General features: G+C 35.1%; 1 protein-coding gene across 1 annotated transcript; it reads left to right on the top strand.

Moving 5' to 3' along the window:
- Nucleotides 1–971: 971 nt before the first annotated feature.
- On the top strand, nt 972–3,529 carry LOC133693670 (small ribosomal subunit protein eS10z-like). The gene is made up of 5 exons (XM_062114935.1): nt 972–1,130; nt 1,228–1,276; nt 2,596–2,878; nt 3,009–3,135; nt 3,233–3,529. The coding sequence occupies exons 1-5, from the start codon at nt 1,128–1,130 to the stop codon at nt 3,311–3,313; spliced, it is 543 nt and encodes a 180-aa protein (XP_061970919.1). The 5' UTR covers nt 972–1,127; the 3' UTR covers nt 3,314–3,529.
- The last annotated feature ends 13,753 nt before the right edge of the window (nt 3,530–17,282 follow it).

A 17,282-nucleotide genomic window follows, 5' to 3' on the forward strand; every position in this document is an offset into this window, starting at 1 on the left:
TTTTTTTAAATAAACACATTTTTATAGTTTTACTTGGGCTTCTGTCCTTCCAAGTGCTACCATGGATTTTGCAGAATTTACTGATTGGCTTCTTTAAAGCACATATATCTCAAGTTAAGATGGAGAACAGTTAATCGTCTAATAAGTGAGCTTGATTAAAGGATTTATTTTTTTTTGTAATTTTAAGTTTAAGCTATATGGTTGCTAATATGATAATCATAAAAGATTTATATGGTCGTTAACTTCAGAATCCGTAATATTAGTTAAAGTGTGCATAAGATTTATATGGTCGTTAACTTCTAATATTGGCTTCTTTAAAGCACATATATCTCAAATTAAGATGGAAAACAGTTAATCATCTAATAAGTGAGTCAATTATAATAGCTTGAGATTTTAAAGATTTATTTTTCTTGTAACTTCAGATTTGAATTATGTGGTTATTGATATGATGGTTACAGTAGATTTACATGGTCGTTAACTTCAGGATCCGTAAAATTAATTAAAATATACATAAGTTAGCTCGAACATCCACATTAAAAAAAAAAGATTGTGAAAAAGAGAGATGTTAGTTATGATAACATATATTTTTTTATTCAACCATAAAAACCTGTATATATAACATTATTTTTTGGTTGATTTCAAAGAAATTTTTTATGTATATTATAAATATGGATAAAATTTTCATAGTATAGTTGTTAAACTTGATTTAAAAAATCTATAATTTTAAGCTTGATTTAAGTTGAATAAAAAAAATATTAATTTGATGAAACTCAATAGACGTAATTGTATTTTTAATAACTTGATTGATTCAGCCAAATTTAATGGACTTTATTTGTGGATCATAAGTTTTATTTTCTCTCTTCTCTTTGGGTATATCTCTTTTTAAATATGAACTCATGAAAAAAAACTTCAATGATGTCAATTTCTTTCAAAAAGCATGGAAGAAACTAAGATTGGATTTATTATAAGCCCACGCATAAAAAACTTCAGGGCTATTCATTTACCCAGCCCAGAACTTAGCGTTTCTCTAGGGTTTCGAAGTCCCCTGCTTTCTACCCTACCAAAAGGAAGAGCTTCTCTCATCTCCGCAGCTGCAAAAAACGAAAGGGGGCTTGGATTTCGCAACCATGGTAACCTCTCTCTTTCGCTCTCTCAACATATCAGCACATACATCTGAATGTGAGTTAGCTGCTTACTGTTTTCTTCTATTTTTGATGATATCTTCAGATTATTCCAGAAAAGAACAGAAGAGAAATCTCCAAGTACCTCTTTCAAGGTATTATATTTTTTTCTCTCATGTTTTGTTGTCTGTTTTTCCACCTCTGATCCCACTCTCAGTTGCTTACCCACCAAGCAATACTTTATCTTTCTAAGTTTTTTTTAGAATGTTCTCTTTTGGCTATGAATTTTGAAGAACTTGGGTTACGAATATTTCTTGAGTTAGTTTCTTCACTGCTTGTGATTTTAGAAAGCTGAGTTGTTGTTGGTAAATCTTGAAATAAAAACATTATGTTGTGCAATGGTTCTCGAGAAAGAAATGCGCTATTTCTTTGCAAAATTGTGCTCGATTTCATATGTGGCAATTCCACCAAGACCTCTTCCTTAGTTGGGGGGTGATATACATGTATCAGATTTTTAAAGGAACATATCGAGAGAATTGTATTTGGTTGGACAAAGTGTGGTTAGTAAACAAGGATAGGTTTTTCAGCAAGACATGGAATGTAGTGTCAAATATTCAATATGATTCCACAAGATCTAGCTTCCTTCAAGGAAGGGATTCTAGCCAATTGAAGGGATCTTCTGATCAATCTAAAGATCATTTTGATTCCATTAGTAATGAGGATTCAGAATATTACGCATTGATACTAAAATAGGTTGACAACTTGATTAGAGAAACTGTGGTGGTGGTAAGGTGAACTCACATTTATATATTCTTCCGTCAGGATATATTCATACAAGGTCGTTGCTGCTTGTGCAAAAATTGAAAATAATGTCAAAGCAAGGCCCATCCTTCCTTTTGATGTGTTTAACACTGGGCGCATCTCTTTTTTCTCTAAACAAATGGATTTTTTTTAATGTATTCTCCTTGTTCTTATGGCGTTGGATAGTTTGGACAATGCAACTAATATTCCAATCTCTACTGAATAGATTTTCCCCATTGGGGGGATAGGTGCTAAGTTAATGGGTTTCTGCTATAGCTTCTGGTAGTGGCTTAAAACCAGTGTTATGGAAAAAATAAGTAAAATCATTTTCATTTGTTCTATGGAGGCTTAGAATACACCTAAGCCACTACTGAACTGCTGATGTTAATGTACTTTTACCAGATAGATTGTTGTGCTGGTTATGAGATAACCACACCCTTGTTTCTTGCTTCTTCTTTTTTCCCCAGTAGTTGGAACACAAAAGTAAAACTACAGCGAGAATCTTTGCCAATGAGCCCTGCCTGTTTTGATTTATTTTATTTTTTGGTTATAATCAGTTAAATTGAACAGAGAATTTTTTTATTTCAAGCTAACCAAATGGGACTAAGGAAGATTAGTCTTACCATATACCTTATCTGCATTCTTTTATTTTAACTTTGTCTTTAATCTGCAGAGGGAGTTTGCTATGCAAAGAAGGATTTCAACCTTGCAAAGCACCCAGAGATTGATGTTCCCAATCTCCAGGTTATCAAGCTCATGCAGAGCTTTAAATCCAAGGAATATGTTCGTGAGACATTTGCATGGATGTACTACTACTGGTACCTTACCAATGATGGGATTGAGTTTTTGAGGACATACCTGAATCTTCCCTCTGAAATTGTCCCTGCCACTTTGAAGAAACAATCAAAGCCTGCTGGTGGTCGGCCATTTGGTGGCCCACCTGGTGACCGACCCCGGTAATTTACATTATACTGACCATTTGCTGATTTTAAGTGTTTTCCTATCTTTTCTTTGAGTGTTTTCCTGTCTTTTCATTGATTTCTTAGAATTCTCTAATTAACATGTGGTGTTTACTTTGGTTTCTAGTGGCCCACCTCGCTTTGAAGGAGACCGCCCAAGATTTGGTGACCGTGATGGTTATCGAGGGGGCCCGCGAGGGGGTGAAGGTGATGAGAAGGGAGGAGCTCCAGCAGATTACCAGCCTGCATTTAGGGTAATTTCACTTCATCACTAACCCTAATTGTTAATGCCTATTTAATCACCATCAGTATTTTTTCACGTACTTTTCTAATTCTATTATGATCTTGCAGGGCTCTGGTGGAAGGCCAGGCTTTGGTCGTGGAGGAGGAGGTTATGGTGCAGCACAATCTAGTTCTCCTGGCTTTGCTTGAAGGTGTTGCTAATCCTTCCATACTTTTGTGTTTGTACTTAACTAGTGGTGCAGAGCTAAGAAATGTTTTGTCCCCTTGTTCTCTCTTAGCAATTTGAATCTCTGGGACAACAATACTAAGATGGTTAGGAATTAATTTTGTCCAAGGTATGCTTCTTGATGAAAAGGAACTCAGACTGATCTGCTTTATCCTTCAATGGTTAATTTTTTGATGCCACTTTTTTCTTATGCTGATGAATGAATTCCAAGTTTGAGTTGTTAAGCAAATAGTTTAACAGTACAATTTTGGAGGCTATGATTCTTTCTGCCCTCTTTTAATGCATAAGGTCCTGCTATCAAGGGTCTAGGTTAAATAGTTTAACAGTACAATTTTGGAGGCTATGAATCTTTCTGCCCTCTTTTAATGCATAAGGTCCTGCTATCAAGGGTCTAGGTTTGCCAGTAGCCCAGTAACTAGGGTCGATATCCCTTTATTCATTAGTTTATAGAAATAGATGAAAGGCAAATGGCAATGAAATTAGACCCCCAACAATATCACCAATTGATGAGGTTTCCCCTTCATGGTGTTGATGGTTATTGACTCTTTCTCTGAAAAACTAACAATGGTTTTCAAATGGGGGACTGGAACTTGTTTCGCTCATCTTGCTTTACAGACATACATGTAGAAAAATAATCAGCGATGGTTAAGGGCTTTATGACAGTACAACTGTATTTTTCTTTCCTTACACATTTTCTTATATCAATCAAATTTTGATCCCACTGATTCTGAAGATGAGACAGTTCCTAACCTAGTTGTTTTAAATTATTTTTTTAGTGTTTTTGGAATAATTTTAAAAAAATACTTTTAAAGAGTCAAGATGCCACATTCAAATTGTTCAGACTTTTGAATAAATTTTTTTTATTGGTTTGGATTCAGATAAAATTTGAAAAATATTTATGATTATGATTTTTATGATATTTGAATCGAAACTTGAGCTATATTCAATCCTGATACACAGATTTAAAACACTCTCTAGCTCTTTGCTCTCTCCTAAATAATTTTTTTGAGGATCATATTTGAACAATTTTCTCTCCTAAATAATTTTTAGCATCATATTTGAACAATTTATTAAAATTATTGATTTTCAAAAAATTAAAAATTATTTATTCGATGAAATCTTTTTGAAAAAAAAAGTGGGTAGGTGGTGTTATTATTCGAATAAAAATCTAAAATCCAATGATTTGATGTCATTACTCAAAATCTTTACCTGATGATTGGCAAGTTATGATTATTGTTATTATTATTTCGAGCATTTAAGGAATACTCATTATGAAAAATTATCTAATTCTATTTGTTTTATTCTGGATTCATTTTGCATGATGGGGTAAGGATTTAGATTAAAGTTATTGAACTTTGCTCGACTCATATCTCAAATTACGGTTTATACAAGTTTAACTTGAGTAAATCAAAACGAGCATAACCTTAATTTTATTTAAAAAGAAAAAGAATATTGACAATACGAAAAGGATCACCACAACTAGCAAGTTATTGGCAGATGGATGCTCGAGTTCCACATGTTCCCAGTGGATATCCGCAAAGAGCTAAAATAATGAGAGGAAAAAAGAGATGTACTGTGACAAATGAGCTGTTGTCAAAAGAATGCACAAGAGCACATGAAAAAGGTGAAACGAGACAAGAGGCAGGCATGCTGAGAGTACATCTGACGCGACAAGTGCAATTAGAGGACGAGTTCATAAAGGAGGAGCAAAGAAAAGACCGTCTAATAACAAAAGGCAAAGACACTTTAAGTCTGAAGGTGTAAATGGAAGGATTATGCAACCATCCAATGACATTTTTATTGAAAAAGGAGTGGCAGATGGTTGCAGGAGTTGCAAAACAAGGGTGGAAAGGTGCTGTGCATAACACCAAGTCAAGCCAGTCCTTGGTGAAGAAGAGTGAGCCAGTGAGGAGGTGCTCCTTCCTTACACAATAAGTGTTTGATTTGACTGGTTGGATGGACAAATATTCAATGCTATTATTCTACATGGACCCCTTGCTCGCCAGACTGTTCTTTGAATTTTCCTTCCTCTTCATGGTGCAGCCATGCTTTGATGGAGCAGAACCAGCGTCCATTCGAAGCACCCGTAGCTAGACAGAGTCTCTCTCTCTCTCTCTCTCACACACACACACACACACACACACACACACACACACACACACACACACTCCTCTGAAAGCCTTTACTCATATTGTCCTTGCACTGCTCCCAGGCCTTTACTCATATTGTCCTTGCACTGCTCCCAGCCTGTCTACTTGCCAACAAGAATGTATTTATTGGGGGGGTCTGAACAAGCAAGAAGGCCTCTGCTGGTTGCTGATCAAGAAGATCCTCACTATCATCATCAATGTAGCAGCAACGGTGGTGTTGACGGTAACTCTAGTGCCACGGGTTTTCTTGCTTTTAGCACCATTGTTGCAGCTACTTGTTCTTTCACCTCTGGCTATCGTGTACGGACGCTAGCTCTCCCTCAGTCATCTCTCAATTTCTGAGTTTCTTTTTAACATACTATTGTGTGATCAGTTCTCCAAAATAATGTTTGTCGGTGGGCCTTCAGAGATGGTTTGCCTGCAAGCAGATTAATTTGTTTCTAATTGAAGCAAAGAAAATAAAGGTTGCAAGTCCCTAAATCTAATAAGAGTCGCATTCAATCCATTAGTTTTAAAGAAGCTTTGCTTTGGGTCCTTGATTTTGAATATTGGGTCAAATTACACCCCTCCACGGATCCCTTTCTACCTGAATTTATTATGCAACACACGTGGAAGAATCCATGCCTTCCACCAAGGATGGAACAGGTGATTGATGTAAAGTTTCAAATTCTAAGAATAGTTTGGATGCAAAGATCACACGAGACACACAATCTAGGAGTCAAGAAAACAGTTATTAGACCTGTGTTTTATTTTATTTTTTTAATTTAAATAACGTTGTTTTGAACAAAAATTAATTTTTTTTTTGAATTAACTTAGCCGTGTCTTATTTAGATTTCTGAAATCTTGAGTCGACCGATTTTATTTTTATATTTTTTATATGACTGGCTGTCTGGCTCTAATAAATTTTAAAAAATAAAAAAAATTATTTTAATATATAAAAAACAAAACACTTTAATCCATCTGCTCTCCCGAACAAGGCTATGTCGAGGGACCACATATTACTATATTAGCGATCACCACGGTCTTAAACTTGGATGGGCAAAGAGTCTCTCTCTCTTTCACCCTCATCTGAAAGCCTTTGCTCGTATTGTTCTTGCACTGCTCCCATTCAGAGCACTTGCCAACAAGAAGATATTTATGGGGGGGTCTGAGCAAGCAAGAAGGCCTCTGCTGGTTGCTGATCAAGAAGATCCTCACTATCATCAAAGTAGCAACGGTGGTGTTGACGGTAACTCTACTGCCACGGGTTTTCTTGTTTTTAGCACCATTGTTGCAGCTACTTGTTCTTTCACTTCTGGCTATTGTGTACGAACTCTCTCTCTCTCTCTCTCTCTCAATTTCTGAGTTTCTTTAAAATACTATCACATGGTTATTTCTTTAAAATAATGTTTGTTGGGGCCTGGGGGGTCTTTAGAGATTTTATTTTTGACAGCAAATATAATAATTTTTCTTTTGCTACTTTAATAAGTGAAGAAAATAGTAAAGTTGTTAATTTTGTTTCGTTTCGTTTGGAATGATCAAAACATTTCATATCAATTCAAAAAACAGAACAAAACGGAATAAATTTAATCTCATTTTAAATCTCGGTCCGTTTCGGATTTTTCAGCTAAATTCCGCCCGAAACGTTCCGGTTCCATTCCACATGTTCTGTTCCGTTCTTGAAAAGTCATTGAATCAAATTGAACCTTATTCAATTTAATTAATTAAACCACCCAATTATAAAAAGCTCTTTTTTATTACTATTTTCTATAACAATGATATTAATAATAACATTGAAAATTATTATTATTATTTTCATTAACAATGATATTAATTTTTTAAAATTAGATTTATCACTAATATATATGGTTTATATTCATGTTGTTTTTTTTCATGTTTATACTTTGTAGGAATTTGAGCAAAACAAGGGATGCTTTATATTTCATTAGTCTTAATAACATTTACCTAACTTTATATTTAAAATATTTGTGTTAAAACATTTTACTTTCATAATATTTTGATATTTTGTTTAAGTTGAATTACTTTAAGTTAAAGATCTATTTAATCTTGACTATTTAGAAATATTTTAAATTTTGAAATTATATTTGTTTGGGATTGTGTTTGTATTGCATAATTTATAATTAATTTATCTTGAATTTGAATTATGTTTGTTGAATATATATATATATATATATATATATATGAATAGTACAACCTTGAAATGGTACGCCGAAACACTCCGAAACTGAAACATTTCGTTCCAATTAAAAAAACAAAACACCTACCGAAACGGAATTGACAAGAAAATAGTGGTTTCATACTTTCATGGAGAATGGACTCTTGTCGGTCTTATTAGAAAAAAAGTGGTTTCTTTTTCTTTTGCAGGTCCCAACAATCTTTGAATCCTTTAGTTCAGGGGTGTTGTTGTATTTTGATAAATATTAGGAAAAATGGACTCTTGTCGTCTTATTAGGGACTTTCTTTCTATTTCTCAAATTTTCATTGCATGTGTTGCCATTTTCACGGTCGTCATTGTTGACAGTTGTTAAGAATGAGGCTATACAATGGAGATAATTTCCCTCCATTACATGATAATTGAATAAATTAGAGCTACATGGACTCGAGTGTGGTTGCCACTTCTAAGTTTTGTCAATATATTCTCCTTTTCTTTTAATAGCTGTCTTTTGTAGCTGTCAGTATATTCTCCTTTTCCTATTCTATTTCTTTCATAGCTGTCACTATATTCTTCTTTCCTTGTTTAATTTCTGTCATAGCTGTATATCCCTTGATTCTCTCTAAAGATTTCAATTATTGTCTAGGCCTAGTATTTTACATGATCTGATTATGTTTATTCAATCCTAGAATTCAGGGATTTGATACTTCTTGATGTATATATATATATATTGTAACTCTCTTAGTGAAAAATACAGAAAACATTTCAGAATTTCTCTTGTATTATCTTGTCATGGTATCAGAGCCAAAATTCTGAAATCAATTCATCTTGTGTCTAGTTCCTTGTCTGGTTCTTCTATTCTGTTTTTCTTGGACTTGATCTCTTGGTTCTTGTTTCTAGTTAAATCATGTCTCTAGAATGATCTGAACATTTTCTTGTTCGATTCACTGGAAAGAACTATTCTGCCTGGGCTTTCCAGTTTCAGATTTTTGTCAAGGGAAAGGAATTATGGGGTCATATTTCTAGGACAGTTCCTGCACCTGACAGTGAGCAGGAACAGGAGAAATATGTGAAATGGGAGGTGAAGGATGCTCAGATTATGTCTTGGATCCTTGGAAGTATGGAACACTCCATGCTTCTCAATCTCAAGCCTTACAAAACCTCTAGAGAAATGTGGGATTACCTGAAGAAAGTTTACAACCAAAGCAATACAGCACGAAGGTTCCAATTGGAACTCGAGTTGGGTCAACTCAGTCAAGGCAGTATGTCAATACAAGAGTTTTACTCTTCCTTTGTAAATCTTTGGGCTGAATACACAGACATTATGTATGCAAGTGTACCTCTTGAAGGACTTATTGCTATTCAAAGTGTGCATGAGACCAGCAAGCGTGATCAGTTTTTAATGAAGTTAAGGGGGGAATTTGAAGCAATCACGTCCAACCTGATGAATAGAGAACCAGTTCCTTTCTTGGATATCTGTGTAGGAGAGCTTCTCAGGGAAGAACAACGGATCATTACACAGGCTGTCTTAGAGCAAAAAGCTCAAAATTCCACTCCAATTCCTGTTGCATACACTGCTCAAGGGAGGTCTAAAGGAGGTAGAAATATGTGAAATGTCCAGTGCTATAGCTGCAAAGGATTTGGGCACATTGCCACTACTTGTACTAAAAAATTCTGCAACTATTGTAAGAAAACAGGGCATATCATCAAAGACTGCTCCATCCGGCCTCCAAAGAAATCTGAAACTGCCTATAATGTTTCGGTTGGTTCCTCAAATACTCCTAGTCCTGGTCAGTCCTCTATTACCCCTGAAATGGTCCAACAAATGATAGTTTCTGCCCTTTCTGCTTTAGGCCTTTCAGGTAACCGAAATTCTATTCCTAAGCCTTGGTATTTTGATTCTGCTGCTTCCAATCACATGACCAACACTGCCTTACCTTTAAATAATGTTCAAAAATATAAAGGCAATCTTCATATTCGTACTGCCGATGGTAATCCCTTGTCTATCACAGCTGTTGGTGATATTTCAGCCCTTCTGAATACTGTCTTTGTGTCTCCTAAGCTGTCCACTAATCTTATATCTGTTGGCCAATTAGTTGACAACAATTGTGATGTTCATTTTTCCAAATCTGGTTGTTTTGTGCAGGATCAAGTGTCCGGGAAGATGATCGTGAAGGGACCTAAAGTGGGACGCCTATTTCCCTTGCTTCTATCTCCCTCTCCTATGTCAAATTATGTTGCATGTAATGCTGTTCAATGTGATAATCAGGTGTGGCATAGACGTTTAGGACATCCTAATTCTCATGTACTTCGAGTCTTGTTTAAATCTGGTTTACTAGGAAATAAAAATTCGACTTCTTCTAATAATGATATTGTTGATTGTGCATCTTGCAAACTTGGTAAAAGCAAAACACTTCCTTTTCCATTGCATAAAACCCGCACCACCAAACCTTTTGAGATTGTGCATACTGATGTATGGGGTATTGCACCTGTCATTTCTCATGAACATTACAGATACTTTGTTACATTTATAGATGATTTCACTCGTTTTACTTGGGTATATTTTCTTCGATCTAAAAGTGAGGTCTTCTCTGTGTTTAAAGCCTTTCTTGCCTTAGTTGAGACACAATTTTCTGCCAAAATCAAAATTCTGCAATCTGATTCAAGTGGTGAATATATGTCAAATGAATTTCAATTTTTTCTTCAAAGTCATGGGATCATATCACAACGTTCTTGTCCTTTCACCCCACAACAAAATGGTGTGGCTGAAAGAAAGAATCGTCATCTTCTTGATATTGTTCGAACTCTTCTCCTTGAGTCATGTGTTCCTTCTCATTTTTGGTGTGAAGCTTTGTGTACTGCTGTTTATTTGATTAATCGATTACCATCTCCCCACTTAAACAATGATTCTCCCTACGTTCGTTTGTTTGGACATGCACCAAATTATTCCAATCTTCATATTTTTGGATGTGTTTGTTTTGTTCACCTTCCTGCACATGAGAGAAATAAACTTACTGTCCAATCTGTCAAGTGTGCTTTCTTAGGCTATGCTGTCACCCAAAAAGGAGAATATATTGACATCGAAACAAGCAATGGAGGCAGAACTTCACGCACTTAAGGCCAATCATACTTGGGATATTATCTCTTGTCCTCCACATGTCAAGCCAATTGGTAGCAAGTGGGTTTATACTGTGAAACTCAAGTCTGATGGATCTTTGGATAGATACAAAGCTAGATTGGTTGCTCTTGGCAATAAACAACAATATGGCTTCGACTATGAAGAAACATTTGCACCCGTTGCTAAGATGACTACGATGAGAACACTTCTTGCTATTGCAACCTCTAAAGCTTGGCCTTTATATCAGATGGATGTCACAAATGCCTTCTTGCATGGGGATCTTAAGGAAGAGATTTATATGCAACTTCCACCTGGTATGTCCACAAAGGCTTCTAATGATGTTTGCAAACTAAGACGCTCTTTGTATGGGTTGAAACAGGCACCTAGAGCCTGGTTTGAGAAGTTTCGCAACACTCTTCTCACCTTCTCCTTCACACAAAGTCAATATGATTCATCACTTTTCTTTTACAAAACCACCACTGGTATGGTATTTCTCTTAGTCTATGTCGATGATATTATCCTCACTGGTAATGACATTGGTTTGATCACCAAGCTTCAACATATGTTGCATAGTACATTTCAAATGAAAGATCTTGGACATCTCACATATTTTTTGGGGCTGGAAGTTCACTCTAGAGATCATGGTTTGTTCTTAAATCAACATAAATATATTCAGGATCTCATTGAGCTAGCTGGTTTAAAGGATGCTACTGCTGTTGATACACCAATGGAGGTGAATGTGAAATACCGAAAAGATGAAGGCGAGCTTTTGCCTGATTCTTTTTTATATAGGCAACTTGTTGGTAGTCTTATCTACCTAACAATTACCAGGCCTGATATCTCCTATGCTGTCCATATAGTTAGCAAATTTATGCAGGCACCTCGACATCTTCATCTTGCTGCAGTTCGTCGTCTTATTAGATACTTAATTGGTTCCCCTACTCGTGGGTTGTTTTTTCCTAAACATTCTACTCTTACCTTGACTTCCTATAGTGATGCGGATTGGGCTGGCTGCCCGGATACTAGGAAGTCTCTCACAGGCTGGTGCATTTTTCTTGGAGATGCCTTGATCTCTTGGAAGTGTAAGAAGCAGGATTGTGTCTCTAAATCTTCTACCGAGGCTGAGTATCGCGCCATGTCTGCAGCTTGTTCTGAAATTGTGTGGTTACGTGGTCTTATTTCTGAACTTGGGTTTCCCCAAACTGCTCCTACTCCACTTTATGGTGATAATACTAGTGCTATTCAAATCGCTGCAAATCCAGTCTACCATGAACGCACCAAGCACATAGAGGTGGACTGTCATTATATTCGGGAGGCCTTTACTAGGGGTGTTATCACTCTTCCTCATCTCAATACTGATCTTCAAATAGCTGATGCCTTTACAAAAGCCTTGACACGCCAACGACATAAGTTTCTCAATAGCAAATTGATGTTGTTCGACTTACCCGCATCAATTTGAGGGGGGATGTCAATATATTCTCCTTTTCTTTTAATAGCTGTCTTTTGTAGCTGTCAGTATATTCTCCTTTTCCTATTCTATTTCTTTCATAGTTGTCACTATATTCTTCTTTCCTTGTTTAATTTCTGTCATAGCTGTATATCCCTTGATTCTCTCTAAAGATTTCAATTATTGTCTAGGCCTAGTATTTTACAGGATCTGATTATGTTTATTCAATCCTAGAATTCAGGGATTTGATACTTCTTGATGTATATATATATATATATATATATATATTATAACTCTCTTAGTGAAAAATACAGAAAACATTTCAGAATTTCTCTTGTATTATCTTGTCAAGTTTATGCTAAAGCAAGACTCTTTAAGCGACACCGAGAGTTGATAAACATTAGGCACTTGGCTGTTCATCAAAAAGAAAAACAAAAGAAAGACTTGGCTATATATAGAAATTCATTTCCAAACAGCACAGATTTTCCATCGCTAATTTCCTGTGAACACAAAAGGAGGATCGAAGTTTGGCAACCAAAAATCTTGACCACATTTTAATGATATTTTTCCTTTACTGTTGCACTTATAATTGGTTCTATATTTTTTCCCCACAGAAATTAGTGAAAACTGAAGATGGTAATTCTGTGATCACTTGGATTAACCAAGTCATTGATCAACTTTACCGTGCTCATCTAATTAACAGCTTAATTGTGGTTGCACACGAGCTCTAAATTTAACACTAGCTAATTCTGTTTTTAATAATTCTTTCCCAGATTGGATATTCGTCCCCTGCTGAATATGGAGTCTTAGCTGATTTGAGCCTCTCTATGGCAGAGGTGAGATACCTGCACTTGATTCCCTTAATTAACCTACCATTTTGAATGATTTTCCTCATTTAAGGTAGACCATGTTATTTTATCACGTCCCTTTTCATTTATAACATGCAGTACTCGGTTTTTGGTTCAATGTTGGCTGTTGGAGGAATGATTGGTGCATTGATAAGCGGGAAGACAGCCGATTACTTTGGCCATAGAACTGTGAGATTTTATCAGCATTTGAACATCAAAAAACATTTTAGGGTCTGGTTTGTTGAATCCTATTCAAGTCTTGAGCTGACAATGTTTATGAATCTTGTGAAACAGACAATGTGGATCATCAATGTCTTCTTCATCTTAGGGTGGCTTGCAATAGCATTCACCAAGGTCTTGTCTCTCCCATACTTCGTTTTCTTTACAGCTTATATTGAATTAATACCCATGCTCTCTAGTACCCATATGTATACAAATATATCATTAGTATGTTTTAGAGTTAAGCTCTAGATTTGTAGTGTTAAATGTTTAGTGCATGCTGATAGGTTTCTTGGTTGCTTGACCTTGGAAGACTTCTGCAAGGAATTGGAATTGCTCTTACTTCTCATGTGGTACATGCTTCGAGATTTTGTATTTAATTTACAACGTAAAGGACTTGGTAGTCTAAGTTCCATTGTCTACAGGGAAATATTTTTATTGCAGAAATAACACCCAAGAATCTTAGAGGAGGACTTATGACATTCAATCCGGTACGTTTTACCATTCAAAATCTTGGAATAATATAGCTATTTGTGTGTCTGTTCACGTACTTGCCTTGCTACCATCTTTTCTACAGTGGATGACTGGTTCTGGAGTAGCAATTGTATATCTTATTGGTTCGGTTGTAAAATGGCGTGGACTGGCTCTAATAGGTAGCATTATTTTGTTAATTTCTTAGAAAAACGAGTTTTTAAGTCTGGTTTAATACGGAGAGTATAATCTGAAAGATCGGAGCCAATTCCATGACAATCTTATTATGATTTTGAATTTATCAGGAAGCATTCCATGTCTCCTACAGATTCTTTGTCTATTCTTCATCCCAGAGTCCCCCAGATGGCTAGTAAGTTCAATAACTTCTGTGTTGTCAATTAATGTGCACTACAACGAGATTTTAGCAATGAGCAAAGCTATATATGCAGTTAAAGAATGGTCGTAAAAAGGAGTTTGAAGGTGTTTTGCAGCGTCTTAGAGGAAAGAAAGCTGACATTTCTCCAGAAGCAGCTGAGATCAAAGTAATTTCTGAATTTGAAGTCTAATGTATGAATTATAATCAAGACATATAGAAATTGAATTATAGTTCCTTTTGACATCCAATGTTTTGCATCATATTTTTTGCCTTCTAAGAAATAATTTTTCAGAAACATGCCTTCTTACCTCAACTCTTTTGCTTTTCGTAATCATTTCCAGATTAGTTACTGTAAATGATAAGCGATCTTTGCAATTTTACAGGAATATGCAGAATTTATTCAACTTCTCTCAGAGAATAAAATTCTGGACTTGTTTCAGAAGAAGTATGCTCGACCAATCATTGTGAGCTGCATGCTAGAAACTTTTGAAGTGAATTTCAACTTCTACATGATTCATTGACCCGTAAAGAGTTATTAATTGATGGTGTAGGTTGCAGTTGGGCTGATGACTCTCACACAATTTTCAGGGTTACCTGGCTATACATTTTACATGACTAATATTTTTGTTTTGGCTGGTAAGTGATCATTCCAATGCTTAAAAAAAAAAAAAAAAAGTAAATAAAGATATACAGTAATGTACTGTTGATAGAGTGATTTATTTTCTTTACCTTTTCTTCATGACAGGTATTTCATCTAAAGCTGGATATGTAACATTGGCCATCGTAAAGGTTCTTTCCACGAAAACCTTCATTGTTGATGCAAGATCGGTTAATGCTTCCATCTCTCAAAAATCAAACATTTTCTCTTGCAGATTCTGTCAACCACTATGGCTATATTCTTAATTGACAAATTTGGAAGGCGGACGCTTTTGATGGTTTGGTCCACAATAAGAGCATTGAAAATAAAATTATAGTCAACTCTGGAGAAAACTGAATGATAAAACTTGTTGCAGGTTTCTGCAGCTGGGACTTGCTTGGGTTCTTTGCTTACTGGATTCTCGTTCTCGTTGCAGGTTCCACGACAGCACTGTCTAATAGAACTACTCGTATTCGGTTTTCTTGGCTTCATTTTCTGTTCTTCCTTTTTCGCTGACATAACAACATTAATTGACCATGTAAGCAGGACCATCACTATTGGATATCTTCATTAGCACTCATGGGAGTGTCGGTAATGCATTAGACTACTTTCGTTCAAAACTTCATGTTTTCGCTCCAGAATTCGACTTTTTCCCCTGATCACATTTGTTGTTTGATCTTGTTATCAGGTTTATTTCGTATCTTTCAATCTAGGCATTTCAGGAATACCATGGATTATAATGTCTGAGGTAGACAAAACTTTTCTCTAGCCATATCTTCCATTCACTCGAAAGAAACAAGTTTACTAGATGAAAAGCTGTGTAGATCATATTGGGTGAAATAATTGTCTATATTTCAGATATTCCCAGTAAATGTGAAGGGATCCGCTGGAAGCCTTTGCAATTTAATATACTGGTTCTCTAGTTGGGTTGTTTCTTACACCTTCAACTTTCTATTGGAATGGAGCTCTACAGGTGATACAGCCTGCTCCCTAGCTATTTCTCCTCCTCTTGCATCCTTATGTCAGCTCCAAACTCAATGACTACAAATGATTGTTTTCTTCCCATCGTTTTTTTTTTCTTTTTCAGGAACGTTCATCATATTTGCAGGTGTTTCTGCATTCGGTTTTATTTTCACAGTAATGCTGGTGCCGGAGACTAAAGGAAGGTCACTAGAAGAAATACAAGCATCAGTGACCAATGTTTTGCATTAAAGAAATGCTAAGCTCTCGTTTGTTTAATGGAAATTATTAGAATATCCTACCATCATTTGTTGAAGTTAGGCAACAGATGTGATTTATAGATTTTAGTATTAGCACCATCTGTGCTGTCATTAATTGTTGCATGGATTGAGCAACATCATATGAAACCAATGAATTTATTTATTTAATGAGAAATGGAATAAATAAATTCAAAAACTTGTGACAGAGAAAGAGGGGATCGATCAACAATTTTACGCCAAGTTTATCTGCGATCCCACTCACTCACTTTCACCACAACACCTCGTATGTTTTTCATGAATCTTGCACTTGATAAACTTCAGGATCCAGCTAAAGCTCCTGAGATGGCTTCGAAAAGAAAGAATTCTTATGTCTAAAAAGATTTCATTGAAACAACTTACTGTTTTTGAATTTAACTCTGATTCATTCATTAATCAATAGACGAGTCTACTAAGTTTTATGAATAATCTACCAGTAAGAAGTTCACACCAGTTTAGAATTACTAGATTCTACAAACTTATCTACATCAAGAAATTAACTTGGAGTTCATCTGGTCAACTCGTTCAAATCCTGTTAATTTTTATTTTTTTAAATGGTGTTGTTTTAATTTCTATTCTTATTTTTTTTTTAAATTGAATTAACCCACCTAATCTTTACCTATAGCTTTTATTAGACCTCCATGTTAGGTTTAACTATTACCTGACCTTTTACATCAACGCTTGCTAAAAGCCCAAGTGGGGAAGAGAGAGAGAGAGAGAGAGGCGCGCAGAGGCAAGGATATATATATATATATATATATATATATATATATATATATATAGAGGGTGATTTGTGCTGCGGTCATGGTTTTGCAAAATTTAAATTAATTATTATTTTTTATTTTTTAAATAAATTAATATAAAAAATAAAATTTTAAAAAATAAAAAATATTATTTTAATATATTCTCAATTAAAAATATTTTAAAAGACCCACCACTATACATAAAAATATGTTTTTTGAAAAAATAAAAAAAAGTATCGAGCTCTTGAAATTAAGTTGAAACAGCTACTTCTTTGTTGTTGAAATTTGTTTCAACTCTAGAGTGCAGATACCTTAACTTTGGATAACCAAACACCCATAAGGGCATATGGAGTTCTTAGAGCTCTATAAGCTTTAAGAGAAGACATGAAAACGTTTTTTTTTATTTTTTTTTATAAGTGATTGCCTCAGTCTAAGATCATAATCACCAAGTTAATTTGAATTAATTTTATTTTTTATATAAATTAAATTTACTTAATTTTTGTTAAAAATTAACA

Source organism: Populus nigra, chromosome 5 (genome assembly GCF_951802175.1).
Source record: "Populus nigra chromosome 5, ddPopNigr1.1, whole genome shotgun sequence".
NCBI lineage: Eukaryota > Viridiplantae > Streptophyta > Magnoliopsida > Malpighiales > Salicaceae > Populus > Populus nigra.

Coding starts and splice junctions, on each gene's coding strand:
- LOC133693670 (XM_062114935.1), top strand. Junction 1,277..2,595: donor CTCCAAGTACCTCTTTCAAG/GTATTATATTTT, acceptor TTTAATCTGCAG/AGGGAGTTTGCTATGCAAAG. Junction 3,136..3,232: donor ATTACCAGCCTGCATTTAGG/GTAATTTCACTT, acceptor ATGATCTTGCAG/GGCTCTGGTGGAAGGCCAGG.